The sequence below is a fragment of the Coffea eugenioides genome, chromosome 9 (genome assembly GCF_003713205.1).
Source record: "Coffea eugenioides isolate CCC68of chromosome 9, Ceug_1.0, whole genome shotgun sequence".
In the NCBI taxonomy this organism is placed as follows: Eukaryota; Viridiplantae; Streptophyta; class Magnoliopsida; order Gentianales; family Rubiaceae; genus Coffea; species Coffea eugenioides.
In genome coordinates this window covers 17,789,678-17,810,247 of record NC_040043.1, presented here as the reverse complement: position 1 = coordinate 17,810,247, position 20,570 = coordinate 17,789,678, and the positions used below count along the sequence as shown (strand labels likewise).

The following is a 20,570-nucleotide window of genomic DNA, read 5'->3' as shown; positions in this document are numbered from 1 at the left end:
TGGTTTAATGTGATCATGATGTTGTGGTTATTTATGATGGTTGGTAATGAGGGGTTATGACTCTAGTGGATGTAAATGATTGGTAATTGTAACCAATTTTGGGTTTGGAAGGAATTTGAGGAAGTTAGGGTTTCATAACCCCCTTTTCTGTCCGGTTTTTTATCTCATGGTTAGGGGACGAATTGGCCTTGGCTCAAAACATGAAAGTTGTAGGTATTGATGTGTTTGAAGTGCCTGTAAAATTTCAGGTCATTTGGAGTAGTGTAGAATGAGATAAGCCGAAATTACTATTGCTGTTCTGGGTTCATCAGGATGTTAGAACTGCGTCTGAAATGGGTTGTTTTGCCTGGAATTGTTTTGGATTTGGGTGTTGAGGTCTTCTGATGAAATGTAGCTTGATGTCCTAGCTACCATATGCCTTTGGAATTTCTGCATTTGGACCTGGTTAGACTGAGTTGTACTGATTACAGCATAGTGTAATTTGTAAACCTGCAATTACGGTTCTGGTTTGTTATTTGGCCTATTGGACTTAGTTGTGCTGGGATTTGGACTGAGTGACCTTCTACATTGTTGTAGCCCTGGTTCTTAGCTTCGAAATGGTGGGTCTTACACCCTAATCCGATAATCGTAGTGCAATTTGTGCCATTACCGCAAAATGACGTCAAAACTATTTTTCTGGTTTTGAGCTTAACTTTCATTTCCGGACTTTTCCCTAGCTTGAATTGTACTCGTACTACTTGGAGCTTGCTGAATGGCTATTGGATGAACTTGTTGTTGTGTGTGTACCTTTGGGACTGGCTGAGGATATAATGAAGCCTTGATGGCTGGGAAAGTAAGCAAATTTAGGGGAAGTGCTGTCCGAACTTTGAAGGAACTTGTTTGCATTGAGTTTGTGATTTAAGACTTGGATTTGAGCAAGACAATGATATTTAATGGATGATTTCTGAGCCATGGAGGTGAGTGACCTCAAACTATTTCTAAAATTATTTATGAACCGTTTCTTGCATTATTTACTTTTGAACTGTTTCCCAATTTAATGTTGGAACTGTTTTCTTACATATCATGCGTGCTTGCATATCAGTGTCTTGTTATTATTGATTTTGCTTTCAATGATTGTTAAAACGAGTTTTCTAGGCGAGTGTGTACTTTATCGCACTCGACCTAAATAAATATGAAATTTTTAATGATTAATGATTAAATGCTACTTGCGCATGAATGTAAGCCTTTTGGGCTGAACTGGCCATTGCCCCTTGTTACCGGTCGTCTCGAGCCAGAAGCGGACTCGGTCGGGCGACTAGGAACTTGGGTGAACGTTTGGTATACTCGAGTATTACCTTTGTAGGTTGGTGGAGGTTGGTGGAAAATAATGCAATTTCAAATGAAGGACAGGAGAACGAATGTATCCTTTTCACGAATGTTACTATCGCTTTCCATTGTAAATGTTTCTTGAATTATTGATACTCCATACTTAATGTTTTGTAAACGTTGTAATTGTTTCTAGACTTATCATTTGATTTACGACATCATTGAAATGAACTATTGTTAAACAGATTTGATTACTGATTTTACTGGTTACTCGCTGAGCTTCTAGCTCACCCCAAAATGTTTTATTCCCCTCCACAGGGCTCAAGGCGAAGGAAGGGCTTGTAGTGCTTATTCATGGATTATCTCATGTATGGATTGAACTTGGATTTCCTTTTGTGTAATCATTCATATTGGGATTGTATTGAACGTTTAGAATTGATTGGATGTGTAATAGTCTAGTTTTGGACTTCCTCCTGTGTACTAATTGTGATCAAGGATCAGAGTGGCGCTGCGGAAGCGTGGACGCTTCGCTTTTGATATGTAAAGTTTGGGAACCTTTGATGTATATTTGATATATATATCTTGAAATTCAATTGAGGATTGTAGTGAACGACTGAGTCCCGGCGAGAGCTGGGCAGGCGGCCCGCCGAACCCTCTGGTTCGCCTCAGGGGGAGGTGGGGTCGTGACAGGTGGTATCAGAGCTTAGGCTTCAGATCTCTGTAGTGTATCCTAGGCTTGAAGTTTAGGATGCCGGACTGTGGGTTTGATTTGACTCTTAGTGTTTACTTGGAATGCTTGAGTGATTCATGCGGGATGTCTCGACTTGATTGGTACAAGAGGGAATGTCGAGGACGACATTCTTTTAAGGAGGGGAGATTGTGACGCCCCGAAAGTATGAGTGTGAGAACCCGTACTTTTCCCATGTTCTAGGGTTTTATTTATTTAATGGCTTGTTTTCTGCGTTTTTTTTTTGTAGGGACATTTTCTAGATATTTTTAGAGCCGATATAGTTTTTGGATGATTTTTCTAGTATCAAATAGGTTTTGAGAAATTAAGAGTGTATACCGGATGTGGGACCCACTAGGGCGAAAAGTTCGGAAAAATTCGGCCAATTAGGTTAAATTCCGGATACTGGTGGAAATTTATCGGATGTTAAGAGATAAGTAGAGGGTGAGATTTGATTGATGTGAGAGGAAAAAAAAAAGATAGGATTGCATTAATGAAGGTGACAAGTGTCACCATTATATTGGATATGACTTATGACAACTATTCACCTTTTGGACTTATTTGACCCATTGATTAAATATCTCAAAATTACCACAAAAATCACCATTTCTTACCTCCTTGGTGGCCGGCCCTCTCTAGCTAAGAAGAAAGAAAAACTCTCCAAGATTCTTGCTTCCATCTTGCTTGAGTGTAATCATCCAACCATTTGATCTTGTTTCTACTCCATAAAATCTCTCCATTTGGTGCTAGTAAGTGATTTTGTGGAAGTGTTCAAGGAAGCTAAGGTGTTCTACAACTCCTTTTCTCTTGTTTACTAGGTAAGTGGTGATTGAACTTCCTCCTACACCTAATGATGCTTAATTTGTGCTTAGTGGAAGCTAAAGTGCTGAAATTTGTGGTTTATTTCTTGGTTTGAGATGAATTGGTTAAGTTTTTATTTTATTGAGGAATTTTCTGGTTTAATGTGATCATGATGTTGTGGTTATTTATGATGGTTGGTAATGAGGGGTTATGACTCTAGTGGATGTAAATGATTGGTAATTGTAACCAATTTTGGGTTTGGAAGGAATTTGAGGAAGTTAGGGTTTCATAACCCCCTTTTCTGTCCGGTTTTTTATCTCATGGTTAGGGGACGAATTGGCCTTGGCTCAAAACATGAAAGTTGTAGGTATTGATGTGTTTGAAGTGCCTGTAAAATTTCAGGTCATTTGGAGTAGTGTAGAATGAGATAAGCCGAAATTACTATTGCTGTTCTGGGTTCATCAGGATGTTAGAACTGCGTCTGAAATGGGTTGTTTTGCCTGGAATTGTTTTGGATTTGGGTGTTGAGGTCTTCTGATGAAATGTAGCTTGATGTCCTAGCTACCATATGCCTTTGGAATTTCTGCATTTGGACCTGGTTAGACTGAGTTGTACTGATTACAGCATAGTGTAATTTGTAAACCTGCAATTACGGTTCTGGTTTGTTATTTGGCCTATTGGACTTAGTTGTGCTGGGATTTGGACTGAGTGACCTTCTACATTGTTGTAGCCCTGGTTCTTAGCTTCGAAATGGTGGGTCTTACACCCTAATCCGATAATCGTAGTGCAATTTGTGCCATTACCGCAAAATGACGTCAAAACTATTTTTCTGGTTTTGAGCTTAACTTTCATTTCCGGACTTTTCCCTAGCTTGAATTGTACTCGTACTACTTGGAGCTTGCTGAATGGCTATTGGATGAACTTGTTGTTGTGTGTGTACCTTTGGGACTGGCTGAGGATATAATGAAGCCTTGATGGCTGGGAAAGTAAGCAAATTTAGGGGAAGTGCTGTCCGAACTTTGAAGGAACTTGTTTGCATTGAGTTTGTGATTTAAGACTTGGATTTGAGCAAGACAATGATATTTAATGGATGATTTCTGAGCCATGGAGGTGAGTGACCTCAAACTATTTCTAAAATTATTTATGAACCGTTTCTTGCATTATTTACTTTTGAACTGTTTCCCAATTTAATGTTGGAACTGTTTTCTTACATATCATGCGTGCTTGCATATCAGTGTCTTGTTATTATTGATTTTGCTTTCAATGATTGTTAAAACGAGTTTTCTAGGCGAGTGTGTACTTTATCGCACTCGACCTAAATAAATATGAAATTTTTAATGATTAATGATTAAATGCTACTTGCGCATGAATGTAAGCCTTTTGGGCTGAACTGGCCATTGCCCCTTGTTACCGGTCGTCTCGAGCCAGAAGCGGACTCGGTCGGGCGACTAGGAACTTGGGTGAACGTTTGGTATACTCGAGTATTACCTTTGTAGGTTGGTGGAGGTTGGTGGAAAATAATGCAATTTCAAATGAAGGACAGGAGAACGAATGTATCCTTTTCACGAATGTTACTATCGCTTTCCATTGTAAATGTTTCTTGAATTATTGATACTCCATACTTAATGTTTTGTAAACGTTGTAATTGTTTCTAGACTTATCATTTGATTTACGACATCATTGAAATGAACTATTGTTAAACAGATTTGATTACTGATTTTACTGGTTACTCGCTGAGCTTCTAGCTCACCCCAAAATGTTTTATTCCCCTCCACAGGGCTCAAGGCGAAGGAAGGGCTTGTAGTGCTTATTCATGGATTATCTCATGTATGGATTGAACTTGGATTTCCTTTTGTGTAATCATTCATATTGGGATTGTATTGAACGTTTAGAATTGATTGGATGTGTAATAGTCTAGTTTTGGACTTCCTCCTGTGTACTAATTGTGATCAAGGATCAGAGTGGCGCTGTGGAAGCGTGGACGCTTCGCTTTTGATATGTAAAGTTTGGGAACCTTTGATGTATATTTGATATATATATCTTGAAATTCAATTGAGGATTGTAGTGAACGACTGAGTCCCGGCGAGAGCTGGGCAGGCGGCCCGCCGAACCCTCTGGTTCGCCTCAGGGGGAGGTGGGGTCGTGACAGGTGGTATCAGAGCTTAGGCTTCAGATCTCTGTAGTGTATCCTAGGCTTGAAGTTTAGGATGCCGGACTGTGGGTTTGATTTGACTCTTAGTGTTTACTTGGAATGCTTGAGTGATTCATGCGGGATGTCTCGACTTGATTGGTACAAGAGGGAATGTCGAGGACGACATTCTTTTAAGGAGGGGAGATTGTGACGCCCCGAAAGTATGAGTGTGAGAACCCGTACTTTTCCCATGTTCTAGGGTTTTATTTATTTAATGGCTTGTTTTCTGCGTTTTTTTTTTGTAGGGACATTTTCTAGATATTTTTAGAGCCGATATAGTTTTTGGATGATTTTTCTAGTATCAAATAGGTTTTGAGAAATTAAGAGTGTATACCGGATGTGGGACCCACTAGGGCGAAAAGTTCGGAAAAATTCGGCCAATTAGGTTAAATTCCGGATACTGGTGGAAATTTATCGGATGTTAAGAGATAAGTAGAGGGTGAGATTTGATTGATGTGAGAGGAAAAAAAAAAGATAGGATTGCATTAATGAAGGTGACAAGTGTCACCATTATATTGGATATGACTTATGACAACTATTCACCTTTTGGACTTATTTGACCCATTGATTAAATATCTCAAAATTACCACAAAAATCACCATTTCTTACCTCCTTGGTGGCCGGCCCTCTCTAGCTAAGAAGAAAGAAAAACTCTCCAAGATTCTTGCTTCCATCTTGCTTGAGTGTAATCATCCAACCATTTGATCTTGTTTCTACTCCATAAAATCTCTCCATTTGGTGCTAGTAAGTGATTTTGTGGAAGTGTTCAAGGAAGCTAAGGTGTTCTACAACTCCTTTTCTCTTGTTTACTAGGTAAGTGGTGATTGAACTTCCTCCTACACCTAATGATGCTTAATTTGTGCTTAGTGGAAGCTAAAGTGCTGAAATTTGTGGTTTATTTCTTGGTTTGAGATGAATTGGTTAAGTTTTTATTTTATTGAGGAATTTTCTGGTTTAATGTGATCATGATGTTGTGGTTATTTATGATGGTTGGTAATGAGGGGTTATGACTCTAGTGGATGTAAATGATTGGTAATTGTAACCAATTTTGGGTTTGGAAGGAATTTGAGGAAGTTAGGGTTTCATAACCCCCTTTTCTGTCCGGTTTTTTATCTCATGGTTAGGGGACGAATTGGCCTTGGCTCAAAACATGAAAGTTGTAGGTATTGATGTGTTTGAAGTGGCTGTAAAATTTCAGGTCATTTGGAGTAGTGTAGAATGAGATAAGCCGAAATTACTATTGCTGTTCTGGGTTCATCAGGATGTTAGAACTGCGTCTGAAATGGGTTGTTTTGCCTGGAATTGTTTTGGATTTGGGTGTTGAGGTCTTCTGATGAAATGTAGCTTGATGTCCTAGCTACCATATGCCTTTGGAATTTCTGCATTTGGACCTGGTTAGACTGAGTTGTACTGATTACAGCATAGTGTAATTTGTAAACCTGCAATTACGGTTCTGGTTTGTTATTTGGCCTATTGGACTTAGTTGTGCTGGGATTTGGACTGAGTGACCTTCTACATTGTTGTAGCCCTGGTTCTTAGCTTCGAAATGGTGGGTCTTACACCCTAATCCGATAATCGTAGTGCAATTTGTGCCATTACCGCAAAATGACGTCAAAACTATTTTTCTGGTTTTGAGCTTAACTTTCATTTCCGGACTTTTCCCTAGCTTGAATTGTACTCGTACTACTTGGAGCTTGCTGAATGGCTATCGGATGAACTTGTTGTTGTGTGTGTACCTTTGGGACTGGCTGAGGATATAATGAAGCCTTGATGGCTGGGAAAGTAAGCAAATTTAGGGGAAGTGCTGTCCGAACTTTGAAGGAACTTGTTTGCATTGAGTTTGTGATTTAAGACTTGGATTTGAGCAAGACAATGATATTTAATGGATGATTTCTGAGCCATGGAGGTGAGTGACCTCAAACTATTTCTAAAATTATTTATGAACCGTTTCTTGCATTATTTACTTTTGAACTGTTTCCCAATTTAATGTTGGAACTGTTTTCTTACATATCATGCGTGCTTGCATATCAGTGTCTTGTTATTATTGATTTTGCTTTCAATGATTGTTAAAACGAGTTTTCTAGGCGAGTGTGTACTTTATCGCACTCGACCTAAATAAATATGAAATTTTCAATGATTAATGATTAAATGCTACTTGCGCATGAATGTAAGCCTTTTGGGCTGAATTGGCCATTGCCCCTTGTTACCGGTCGTCTCGAGCCAGAAGCGGACTCGGTCGGGCGACTAGGAACTTGGGTGAACGTTTGGTATACTCGAGTATTACCTTTGTAGGTTGGTGGAGGTTGGTGGAAAATAATGCAATTTCAAATGAAGGACAGGAGAACGAATGTATCCTTTTCACGAATGTTACTATCGCTTTCCATTGTAAATGTTTCTTGAATTATTGATACTCCATACTTAATGTTTTGTAAACGTTGTAATTGTTTCTAGACTTATCATTTGATTTACGACATCATTGAAATGAACTATTGTTAAACAGATTTGATTACTGATTTTACTGGTTACTCGCTGAGCTTCTAGCTCACCCCAAAATGTTTTATTCCCCTCCACAGGGCTCAAGGCGAAGGAAGGGCTTGTAGTGCTTATTCATGGATTATCTCATGTATGGATTGAACTTGGATTTCCTTTTGTGTAATCATTCATATTGGGATTGTATTGAACGTTTAGAATTGATTGGATGTGTAATAGTCTAGTTTTGGACTTCCTCCTGTGTACTAATTGTGATCAAGGATCAGAGTGGCGCTGCGGAAGCGTGGACGCTTCGCTTTTGATATGTAAAGTTTGGGAACCTTTGATGTATATTTGATATATATATCTTGAAATTCAATTGAGGATTGTAGTGAACGACTGAGTCCCGGCGAGAGCTGGGCAGGCGGCCCGCCGAACCCTCTGGTTCGCCTCAGGGGGAGGTGGGGTCGTGACAGGTGGTATCAGAGCTTAGGCTTCAGATCTCTGTAGTGTATCCTAGGCTTGAAGTTTAGGATGCCGGACTGTGGGTTTGATTTGACTCTTAGTGTTTACTTGGAATGCTTGAGTGATTCATGCGGGATGTCTCGACTTGATTGGTACAAGAGGGAATGTCGAGGACGACATTCTTTTAAGGAGGGGAGATTGTGACGCCCCGAAAGTATGAGTGTGAGAACCCGTACTTTTCCCATGTTCTAGGGTTTTATTTATTTAATGGCTTGTTTTCTGCGAGGGACATTTTCTAGATATTTTTAGAGCCGATATAGTTTTTGGATGATTTTTCTAGTATCAAATAGGTTTTGAGAAATTAAGAGTGTATACCGGATGTGGGACCCACTAGGGCGAAAAGTTCGGAAAAATTCGGCCAATTAGGTTAAATTCCGGATACTGGTGGAAATTTATCGGATGTTAAGAGATAAGTAGAGGGTGAGATTTGATTGATGTGAGAGGAAAAAAAAAAGATAGGATTGCATTAATGAAGGTGACAAGTGTCACCATTATATTGGATATGACTTATGACAACTATTCACCTTTTGGACTTATTTGACCCATTGATTAAATATCTCAAAATTACCACAAAAATCACCATTTCTTACCTCCTTGGTGGCCGGCCCTCTCTAGCTAAGAAGAAAGAAAAACTCTCCAAGATTCTTGCTTCCATCTTGCTTGAGTGTAATCATCCAACCATTTGATCTTGTTTCTACTCCATAAAATCTCTCCATTTGGTGCTAGTAAGTGATTTTGTGGAAGTGTTCAAGGAAGCTAAGGTGTTCTACAACTCCTTTTCTCTTGTTTACTAGGTAAGTGGTGATTGAACTTCCTCCTACACCTAATGATGCTTAATTTGTGCTTAGTGGAAGCTAAAGTGCTGAAATTTGTGGTTTATTTCTTGGTTTGAGATGAATTGGTTAAGTTTTTATTTTATTGAGGAATTTTCTGGTTTAATGTGATCATGATGTTGTGGTTATTTATGATGGTTGGTAATGAGGGGTTATGACTCTAGTGGATGTAAATGATTGGTAATTGTAACCAATTTTGGGTTTGGAAGGAATTTGAGGAAGTTAGGGTTTCATAACCCCCTTTTCTGTCCGGTTTTTTATCTCATGGTTAGGGGACGAATTGGCCTTGGCTCAAAACATGAAAGTTGTAGGTATTGATGTGTTTGAAGTGCCTGTAAAATTTCAGGTCATTTGGAGTAGTGTAGAATGAGATAAGCCGAAATTACTATTGCTGTTCTGGGTTCATCAGGATGTTAGAACTGCGTCTGAAATGGGTTGTTTTGCCTGGAATTGTTTTGGATTTGGGTGTTGAGGTCTTCTGATGAAATGTAGCTTGATGTCCTAGCTACCATATGCCTTTGGAATTTCTGCATTTGGACCTGGTTAGACTGAGTTGTACTGATTACAGCATAGTGTAATTTGTAAACCTGCAATTACGGTTCTGGTTTGTTATTTGGCCTATTGGACTTAGTTGTGCTGGGATTTGGACTGAGTGACCTTCTACATTGTTGTAGCCCTGGTTCTTAGCTTCGAAATGGTGGGTCTTACACCCTAATCCGATAATCGTAGTGCAATTTGTGCCATTACCGCAAAATGACGTCAAAACTATTTTTCTGGTTTTGAGCTTAACTTTCATTTCCGGACTTTTCCCTAGCTTGAATTGTACTCGTACTACTTGGAGCTTGCTGAATGGCTATTGGATGAACTTGTTGTTGTGTGTGTACCTTTGGGACTGGCTGAGGATATAATGAAGCCTTGATGGCTGGGAAAGTAAGCAAATTTAGGGGAAGTGCTGTCCGAACTTTGAAGGAACTTGTTTGCATTGAGTTTGTGATTTAAGACTTGGATTTGAGCAAGACAATGATATTTAATGGATGATTTCTGAGCCATGGAGGTGAGTGACCTCAAACTATTTCTAAAATTATTTATGAACCGTTTCTTGCATTATTTACTTTTGAACTGTTTCCCAATTTAATGTTGGAACTGTTTTCTTACATATCATGCGTGCTTGCATATCAGTGTCTTGTTATTATTGATTTTGCTTTCAATGATTGTTAAAACGAGTTTTCTAGGCGAGTGTGTACTTTATCGCACTCGACCTAAATAAATATGAAATTTTCAATGATTAATGATTAAATGCTACTTGCGCATGAATGTAAGCCTTTTGGGCTGAACTGGCCATTGCCCCTTGTTACCGGTCGTCTCGAGCCAGAAGCGGACTCGGTCGGGCGACTAGGAACTTGGGTGAACGTTTGGTATACTCGAGTATTACCTTTGTAGGTTGGTGGAGGTTGGTGGAAAATAATGCAATTTCAAATGAAGGACAGGAGAACGAATGTATCCTTTTCACGAATGTTACTATCGCTTTCCATTGTAAATGTTTCTTGAATTATTGATACTCCATACTTAATGTTTTGTAAACGTTGTAATTGTTTCTAGACTTATCATTTGATTTACGACATCATTGAAATGAACTATTGTTAAACAGATTTGATTACTGATTTTACTGGTTACTCGCTGAGCTTCTAGCTCACCCCAAAATGTTTTATTCCCCTCCACAGGGCTCAAGGCGAAGGAAGGGCTTGTAGTGCTTATTCATGGATTATCTCATGTATGGATTGAACTTGGATTTCCTTTTGTGTAATCATTCATATTGGGATTGTATTGAACGTTTAGAATTGATTGGATGTGTAATAGTCTAGTTTTGGACTTCCTCCTGTGTACTAATTGTGATCAAGGATCAGAGTGGCGCTGCGGAAGCGTGGACGCTTCGCTTTTGATATGTAAAGTTTGGGAACCTTTGATGTATATTTGATATATATATCTTGAAATTCAATTGAGGATTGTAGTGAACGACTGAGTCCCGGCGAGAGCTGGGCAGGCGGCCCGCCGAACCCTCTGGTTCGCCTCAGGGGGAGGTGGGGTCGTGACAGGTGGTATCAGAGCTTAGGCTTCAGATCTCTGTAGTGTATCCTAGGCTTGAAGTTTAGGATGCCGGACTGTGGGTTTGATTTGACTCTTAGTGTTTACTTGGAATGCTTGAGTGATTCATGCGGGATGTCTCGACTTGATTGGTACAAGAGGGAATGTCGAGGACGACATTCTTTTAAGGAGGGGAGATTGTGACGCCCCGAAAGTATGAGTGTGAGAACCCGTACTTTTCCCATGTTCTAGGGTTTTATTTATTTAATGGCTTGTTTTCTGCGTTTTTTTTTTGTAGGGACATTTTCTAGATATTTTTAGAGCCGATATAGTTTTTGGATGATTTTTCTAGTATCAAATAGGTTTTGAGAAATTAAGAGTGTATACCGGATGTGGGACCCACTAGGGCGAAAAGTTCGGAAAAATTCGGCCAATTAGGTTAAATTCCGGATACTGGTGGAAATTTATCGGATGTTAAGAGATAAGTAGAGGGTGAGATTTGATTGATGTGAGAGGAAAAAAAAAGATAGGATTGCATTAATGAAGGTGACAAGTGTCACCATTATATTGGATATGACTTATGACAACTATTCACCTTTTGGACTTATTTGACCCATTGATTAAATATCTCAAAATTACCACAAAAATCACCATTTCTTACCTCCTTGGTGGCCGGCCCTCTCTAGCTAAGAAGAAAGAAAAACTCTCCAAGATTCTTGCTTCCATCTTGCTTGAGTGTAATCATCCAACCATTTGATCTTGTTTCTACTCCATAAAATCTCTCCATTTGGTGCTAGTAAGTGATTTTGTGGAAGTGTTCAAGGAAGCTAAGGTGTTCTACAACTCCTTTTCTCTTGTTTACTAGGTAAGTGGTGATTGAACTTCCTCCTACACCTAATGATGCTTAATTTGTGCTTAGTGGAAGCTAAAGTGCTGAAATTTGTGGTTTATTTCTTGGTTTGAGATGAATTGGTTAAGTTTTTATTTTATTGAGGAATTTTCTGGTTTAATGTGATCATGATGTTGTGGTTATTTATGATGGTTGGTAATGAGGGGTTATGACTCTAGTGGATGTAAATGATTGGTAATTGTAACCAATTTTGGGTTTGGAAGGAATTTGAGGAAGTTAGGGTTTCATAACCCCCTTTTCTGTCCGGTTTTTTATCTCATGGTTAGGGGACGAATTGGCCTTGGCTCAAAACATGAAAGTTGTAGGTATTGATGTGTTTGAAGTGCCTGTAAAATTTCAGGTCATTTGGAGTAGTGTAGAATGAGATAAGCCGAAATTACTATTGCTGTTCTGGGTTCATCAGGATGTTAGAACTGCGTCTGAAATGGGTTGTTTTGCCTGGAATTGTTTTGGATTTGGGTGTTGAGGTCTTCTGATGAAATGTAGCTTGATGTCCTAGCTACCATATGCCTTTGGAATTTCTGCATTTGGACCTGGTTAGACTGAGTTGTACTGATTACAGCATAGTGTAATTTGTAAACCTGCAATTACGGTTCTGGTTTGTTATTTGGCCTATTGGACTTAGTTGTGCTGGGATTTGGACTGAGTGACCTTCTACATTGTTGTAGCCCTGGTTCTTAGCTTCGAAATGGTGGGTCTTACACCCTAATCCGATAATCGTAGTGCAATTTGTGCCATTACCGCAAAATGACGTCAAAACTATTTTTCTGGTTTTGAGCTTAACTTTCATTTCCGGACTTTTCCCTAGCTTGAATTGTACTCGTACTACTTGGAGCTTGCTGAATGGCTATTGGATGAACTTGTTGTTGTGTGTGTACCTTTGGGACTGGCTGAGGATATAATGAAGCCTTGATGGCTGGGAAAGTAAGCAAATTTAGGGGAAGTGCTGTCCGAACTTTGAAGGAACTTGTTTGCATTGAGTTTGTGATTTAAGACTTGGATTTGAGCAAGACAATGATATTTAATGGATGATTTCTGAGCCATGGAGGTGAGTGACCTCAAACTATTTCTAAAATTATTTATGAACCGTTTCTTGCATTATTTACTTTTGAACTGTTTCCCAATTTAATGTTGGAACTGTTTTCTTACATATCATGCGTGCTTGCATATCAGTGTCTTGTTATTATTGATTTTGCTTTCAATGATTGTTAAAACGAGTTTTCTAGGCGAGTGTGTACTTTATCGCACTCGACCTAAATAAATATGAAATTTTCAATGATTAATGATTAAATGCTACTTGCGCATGAATGTAAGCCTTTTGGGCTGAACTGGCCATTGCCCCTTGTTACCGGTCGTCTCGAGCCAGAAGCGGACTCGGTCGGGCGACTAGGAACTTGGGTGAACGTTTGGTATACTCGAGTATTACCTTTGTAGGTTGGTGGAGGTTGGTGGAAAATAATGCAATTTCAAATGAAGGACAGGAGAACGAATGTATCCTTTTCACGAATGTTACTATCGCTTTCCATTGTAAATGTTTCTTGAATTATTGATACTCCATACTTAATGTTTTGTAAACGTTGTAATTGTTTCTAGACTTATCATTTGATTTACGACATCATTGAAATGAACTATTGTTAAACAGATTTGATTACTGATTTTACTGGTTACTCGCTGAGCTTCTAGCTCACCCCAAAATGTTTTATTCCCCTCCACAGGGCTCAAGGCGAAGGAAGGGCTTGTAGTGCTTATTCATGGATTATCTCATGTATGGATTGAACTTGGATTTCCTTTTGTGTAATCATTCATATTGGGATTGTATTGAACGTTTAGAATTGATTGGATGTGTAATAGTCTAGTTTTGGACTTCCTCCTGTGTACTCATTGTGATCAAGGATCAGAGTGGCGCTGCGGAAGCGTGGACGCTTCGCTTTTGATATGTAAAGTTTGGGAACCTTTGATGTATATTTGATATATATATCTTGAAATTCAATTGTGGATTGTAGTGAACGACTGAGTCCCGGTGAGAGCTGGGCAGGCGGCCCGCCGAACCCTCTGGTTCGCCTCAGGGGGAGGTGGGGCCGTGACACTTGGGAAGTCTGTGCTGAACACCAACGTCTCCACTATCTGTTTACTAGTTATTTGGAGCACGATGGCTCCTCATTCCTGTTTATCTGTTATCTGAGCTATTTGAGCGTTGGGTGTTTAAGTGCAATGATTTAACTGGCTCACGAGAGCAAAAATACGTACATTTAATCTTGGAATCATGACATCATCGAAATGCATTATTGTGAAATATATTTGATTACTGATTTTATTGGTTACTCACTGAGCTTCTATCTCACCCCAAAAATATTTTATTCCCCTCCACAGGGCTCGTGGCGAAGGAAGGCTTGTAGTACTTATTCACGTGACTGGATGGCATATATCTTGTACAGTTTGGATTTGGAATCATTTTATGTATAGTTTGGGGAATTGTTTCCGCTTCGCTTATGACATGTAATTATTGGAGAATTTGATGTAATATTTGAGATTTATCTCGTAATTTATTTGAGGACTGTAGTGACTGACTGAGTCCCGACGAGAGCTGGGCAGGCGGTCCGCCGAACCCTCTGATTCGCCTTAGGGTGAGGTGGGGCTGTCACATAAGTCATGAAACAACCCACCAAAGTGAAAGCTTCAAGCTTGGAACAAACTCTAGGATTGCAAGAAAGTTTCTCAACTAACTCAAGATCTTTCTCTTTTGGTTTTTGCTCTTGATTTACTGGGGTTGGAAAGCAAGGAAAAAAATGGAGTTTCTCTCTTCCTCTCTAAGCTTCAAGAAATTCGGCCATAAGGAGAAAAAATGGCTAAGGCTAGTTTAAATTATCTTCTAATCTTTGGTCAAACAAAATACTTGGCTAGGGTTTTGCCACATAGCCCATTTCTTGTCCATAACTTCTCTTAATCCTTTGACTAATGATAGTTCAACCCTTCCAAATGTACCAATACCTATTTAACACCTCTAATTTCTCATATAAAGTCCCTACCACAAATAATTACCACTTGGCAAAATGTAAGTGGTAGAAAAATGTAACTATCTCATAAACAATTGTTTTTAATTGAAGTAAAAAGAAATGAAATGTAATACATGGGAAATGTTATGACACATAGGGAATATAATACAAGGGCATATATTAAATGGTCTAGATCTTATAATAAGGCATGTAAATAAGAAAATTGTGTTTTAAAGTGAGGGTAAATACAAGGGATTTGTTGTAACACATGTAAAATACAATGCTATGGCATATAAGAAGTGGTTTAAATCTTAGTGCTTGCCATGTAGTTTAGTGGAATTGTATTTTAAGTCAGGGTTCTCACACATACAAGTACAAAATCAAGCTAGGAAAATGTCCGGAAATGAAGTTTAAGTCATAAAACAAAAGACAGATTTGATGTCGCTTAGCGTATCGGACACAACCGAAGCTACGCTTATCGGATTGGTGTGCAATTTATACCATTTCGAAGCTAAGATAAAGGGGTACAATTTTGGTGAAGACCACTCGGTCCAGTTCGTAGTATATCCAGGTCCAAAATTTCAAATTACAGAACCAGAATCTCACAATCAGGCTAGTTAACCGCACTATGCGTAAATGACAATAACTCAGGCTACCAAAGTCCGATTGAGGCATTTTTAGGGCCGTTCGAAAGCTAAGACATAGCACTACAACTTCTGTGTTTTGGTCAAATGCTAATTTAGTACGGATCAGGTGAACAGACAAGGTCAGATTGGTGAAATGTCAACACTGTCCACAAAGCTCTACCTATGGCAGTTAGGGGTATTTTTGTCTTTTCATGTGATACAGTGCTCGGATTGACCTGAAATTTTATAGGAAGCTATAAAATATCATTCCCTACAACTTTATGTTTTGTGCTAAGCCTAATTCGGCTCCCATCATAGTCAAACAAAACCGGTCAGAACAGAGCAATGAAGAATCTCAATTCTAGAATTTGAACTTTTCCACTAGAAATTCATATTCAACAAGTACTCTATCATCAACACCATCAACTACTAGCTCAATAACATCAATTAAGAGGTAGATAACTATAATCAAAGGTGAAAATGTAAACCCTAGCTCCATATCCAACAAATCAATCAAAACTAACCGATTAACCGTCATAAGGCAAGATTAAGAGCTTCTAACTAAACTTAACAGGATTAAAGAAGAGAAAAGGGACAGGCAGCCATGGTACCTTCCAAAGGTCCCTTGTAGGTGAGAAACACACCACTTTCTTCCGAATATTTTTCAACACAAAGCTTGCCAAACACCACAAGGTAAGTTTAATCGGTTTAGGTTTTGAGATTACACTCAGGGTGTGTTTGGTTCCCACAGAATTGGAGGCTTAGAATTAGAATTGGAGCATCAATTCCAAATCTTCGGTTTGGATGCTATCTATGTGAGAGAATTAGAATTCAATTTGAATTCTATGAGCCATCAATTCCACAAATTCAATTCTTTGGTAAGACCTAAGAATTACAATTCCAATTCCATAATTTCACCTCCTATTCGGGTTAGTACACGGATCCTAATGGGTAAAAAATTAAAATCGGGTCAACTATGTAAGCAGCCCTCTCTCGCGATCTAATTAGTCACTTTTCCTCAACCGCAAGTGCTTTTGCTCTGCGTCCTCCCCTTCACCTCCACCCTAACATTTTGCCTCTTCCACCACCGTTTCTGGCATCGCTCTGCCACGCATTTACCCATCACCTCAACAATCGCAAGACTGCTCCGAGTGCTCTCTACTTACCCGTGCCTAATTTTCTCGAATTGGGTTATCAGTTCGGAAGGTAACAACTAAAAGCTCTCATTTGCCTTCGATTTTTAAATTTTGCAGCATTGAATATTGAATTCTGAATTTCTTTGACTAGCAAAATCTTTGTACAAGAGAGTGATTTGATGTGTTTCTTCAAGAGAGTTTGGTTAATTAATAGGGAATTGGACATCTTAGGGATTTTCAGGGGCAACAGGGAGAGTGAAGTAAGAGGAGTGGATATGTCAGCTTTAAGGATTTGGTTGGGATTTTCAACATTATTCAGCCTAATATATATTGTTATTGAATTTGCACTAGCTCTTAAAGACGGTATGATTTTGTTCCTTTCTTGCAGTTCTTATCGTGTTGTGAGCTGTTCATTGAAACTACTGTCCTTTCAGTTTCCTTTAGATCAAATTGATGTGCTTTTAAACTGCTAATCTGATTTTAAGTTTTTCATTCATCCAGTTCATGTTCTTTTCCACTTTTTGAAATGCACTGACCTTGTTTGTGGGGTTGAATTTTATAATGATACTTGAGAATGAGGTATTATTTCCATGTATTGGGATATGTTAAAATGTAGTTTGCCGGATCAAATTTGTATTGGGGTACATGAGTTGTAATTAATATCATATATTGATTCATATTACAATTATTTGCGTTCTCAATGTTTTTTTTTTTAAGATCTGTCAGATTATTTAGAACACTTTAACAAGTATTAGTTTTCTCATAGACTTGTACATAAACACAGAGAATGCAGATTACACCCTTTTTTCTTTTGTTTTATTGTTAGGAGTACTATTTTTTTACTCCGTTGCCAAAAAGATAAACAAACATAAAGTTCCAACTCCCCTACCCACAGAAAAGAAGAAAAAGTCACCCCATAATTCCACTCACATGGTTATAGCTAACGGCTTCAGATCATCTTTTATCTATTAACATTTGGGTTTTACTTGGTTCTAGTTTGCATGTAGCTATTTGGTGTAGTTACTAGGTATCCTAACAGAATTTAAGTACATTGACTTCTGATCTTTGTAATAACTTGCCATATCTGTTGGCACTGAATGAAATTTTCTTCATTTAACATATGTATGAATTTTTCAGGTGCATATTTGCCTTTCATTTTTAGTTCTATAATGCAGTAGCTATTAAATATGTTCTTAAGAACATGACATTGTGATGTTTTTCTGGTGCATATCTGCCTCAGATATGGCATCTGAAGCAACATCTCAGTCAAAAGGGAAAGGCAAAGGGTATTTCACTTGGACTCCTGAAATGGATCGTGTAATGGGCACTTGTTTTATTGACCAAATGAACCAAGGAAACAAATTGGATGGTAAATGTGCATGGAAAACAGTAGCCTACACTGCAGTAATGAATGCTTTATTCAATAAACTCAATATATCTGTGACAAAGGCTAATATTATATCTCGTTTCAAGACATGGGAGAAACACTATGACATCTTATACCCACTGCTCCAGTCCTGTAACTCTGGGTCTACGATAATATGGGACTACTCTAGAGGTAGAATTGATGTTCGTGATGAGGATGTATGGAATGCTCGAGTAAGTGAGAATCCAAAAATTCTTCCTTACAGAAAAAAAATTGTGGTTGAAAATTGGGAGGACATCTGTAGACTGTTTTCACAAGATCGTGCAAATGGAGAGGGTGCCCAAACTATTTTTGAGGCTAATACTGAAGCTGAAGTTGAAGAGTCTGCTAATTTAGAGGAATCATTTGAGACTGATTCACGATCTTTAGAAGATGAAGTTATGAATGCACTGCTAGCTCGACAACGGTCAAAATCAAAAGCTTCATCTTCAACAAATGATCGTGGCACAAAGAGAAAACTAACTAGCTCTCAAGTACTTTACAAAGTGTTGGGACGAATGGCAGATTCACTGGATAAGTACTTAAATTCAGAATGCTCAAAAGTTACAACTAAAATGGTGGAAGACGAGTTATCTAAAATTGAATTGGATAGATTTCAATTTTTGAAGGGTATTGATTTACTTATGAATGACAGGACAAAGTATGACACTTTTTCTGGTCTCCAAGATGACTTAAAAAAGGATTGGCTATTGATGCACATTGGTAATTGATTTTTTTTTTGGTAATCTCCAGTTGAAGTTGTTTTTGTAGAAAAAGTTGAGCTGATTGCTGGAAGCCCAAGTAGAGCAAGTAGAAGTTGTTACTACTCCATTATGTATCCATGACTTTTTAAATTCTGATGAGTTCTTTGTTTTTTATGTAATGGATCAAAACAAGATTATAGAAAGATTCTAGGGAGTATTTCAGCTATTTTCTATCTGTTTTTGAGATGATAAGAATGGAACATTGGATCTTTTGTCTGATGAACTAGCATTTTAGATATTGAGATTAACATAGCTGCCTGTGTTGATGCCTTGACTTGTCCTTTAGCTGCATGAACCTTTGCATTCTTTCTCAAATAGTACGTTTGTAAAACAATTGACAAGGTGGATGTTTGAACTTTGAATGAGTATATGTGGATGTGGCGTGCCTCTAAGTGCTGCACTGCCCTACATGAAGAGGAGGTGTAGTGCACTGCTAGACTGCAGAAATAGCAGCAGTAGTAAGTATGCATATGAGTACCAACACGTATTGAAAGGGTGATAAAATAAGCTTTGCAGTGCTTCATCTTTTTCATGCAGTAAATGGCTCCTTTATTAGCCATTGGATCCTTATTTTTTTGAATTACTGTTGCAGTCTGCAATAAAAAAAATGGTGTCCAGTATAAGTCAGGCATGTTGGATTTTTATTTTTTTTTAGTCCTTCCACCTTTCTCCACACCCTTTTCCACCATCAACTGTTAGATTCAGAATTTGAATAGTAAACTGAATTTATTTGTTGAGAATGTTAATTAAATTGTTTTACAAACGTACTATTTGAGTTAATTTGTGACTAATTCAATGTCCAGTATTCTACCATGTTTTAAGAAATATGCTAGTGTCATTGGGGATTTACTTTTAAGGGGGTGAGGTCCAGTTTTGGTTGGATGCCAATATCTATACCATACGTTGAACAAAAGAAGGCAGTCAGATTGACACGTCTCGTTAATGTTGTGCTTGGCACAACCTAAGTCTGGAAATGTTCACCAAAGAAATTGACATAAAAGTGGGAAAAAATAAAATATTAATGGCACAAATTGGTTTTTACTTTTAAATCTTTAGTAAAAATTAGCTAAATGTAAGAAAAAAAAAGAAAAATTTTATGTAAGCAAATGTTTCATGAAAACAATTCTAATTCGTAATGAATTCTTCTCTCATGCAAACAAAGGATTTGGAATTCCAAATAAATTCTGCATTAATTCCATGCATTTGCCAAACGAAAGAATTGGAATGACTTGGAATTCCAATTCATAGAATTCCAATTCATAGAATTCCAATTCTATAGAATTTCAATTCTAATTCAATTCTAATTCTGTAAAACCAAACGTACCCTCAAATAAGAAGGATTCAAGATTAAAGTGAAACTTTTCTCTCTTGGTTTTTCTCCTCCTCAATCTTGGCTGGAATGTGCAGAAATGATGGGAAGATGAAGTGATTTTGGAGATAAAAATGAAGGAAATTGGTTGGTCAAACAACCCTTGGATGTTTTCCACTTGTCACCCCAAGATGACATCTTGAATTTTTTCTTCTTTTCCTTTCTTTTTGGGTCAATATTTTCGGCCCTTTGGAGGAGATATTTAGGGCCAATTCTGCTGAAATAAAAGTGAGAAGATTAAGGTAATAAAGTAGTGTTCAAGTGGGGCACTCACTCGGTAACAAACAGTACCCGTCGGTTCAACCCGTTTTTTCTTAAATCGCGTATACTAGGGTTTTAACTTATAATTCACTAACTTATTATTATCACCTCTATTCACACACTTAATATCATCTAAACTCACCCTTAATCACCGAATTTAGTGCACACATCTC

The 20,570-nt window shown here is 38.2% G+C and overlaps 1 protein-coding gene across 1 annotated transcript; it reads left to right on the top strand.

Annotated features, from left to right (window-relative positions):
- The first annotated feature begins 17,840 nt into the window (after positions 1–17,840).
- Positions 17,841–18,734, top strand: LOC113782337. The gene has a single exon (XM_027328229.1). The coding sequence runs from the start codon at positions 17,841–17,843 to the stop codon at positions 18,732–18,734; it is 894 nt and encodes a 297-aa protein (XP_027184030.1).
- Positions 18,735–20,570: the final 1,836 nt, after the last annotated feature.

Excerpts from the sequence above, each read along its gene's own strand:
- LOC113782337 (XM_027328229.1), top strand. The coding sequence starts at position 17,841 with ATGGCATCTGAAGCAACATCTCAGTCAAAAGGGAAAGGCAAAGGGTAT.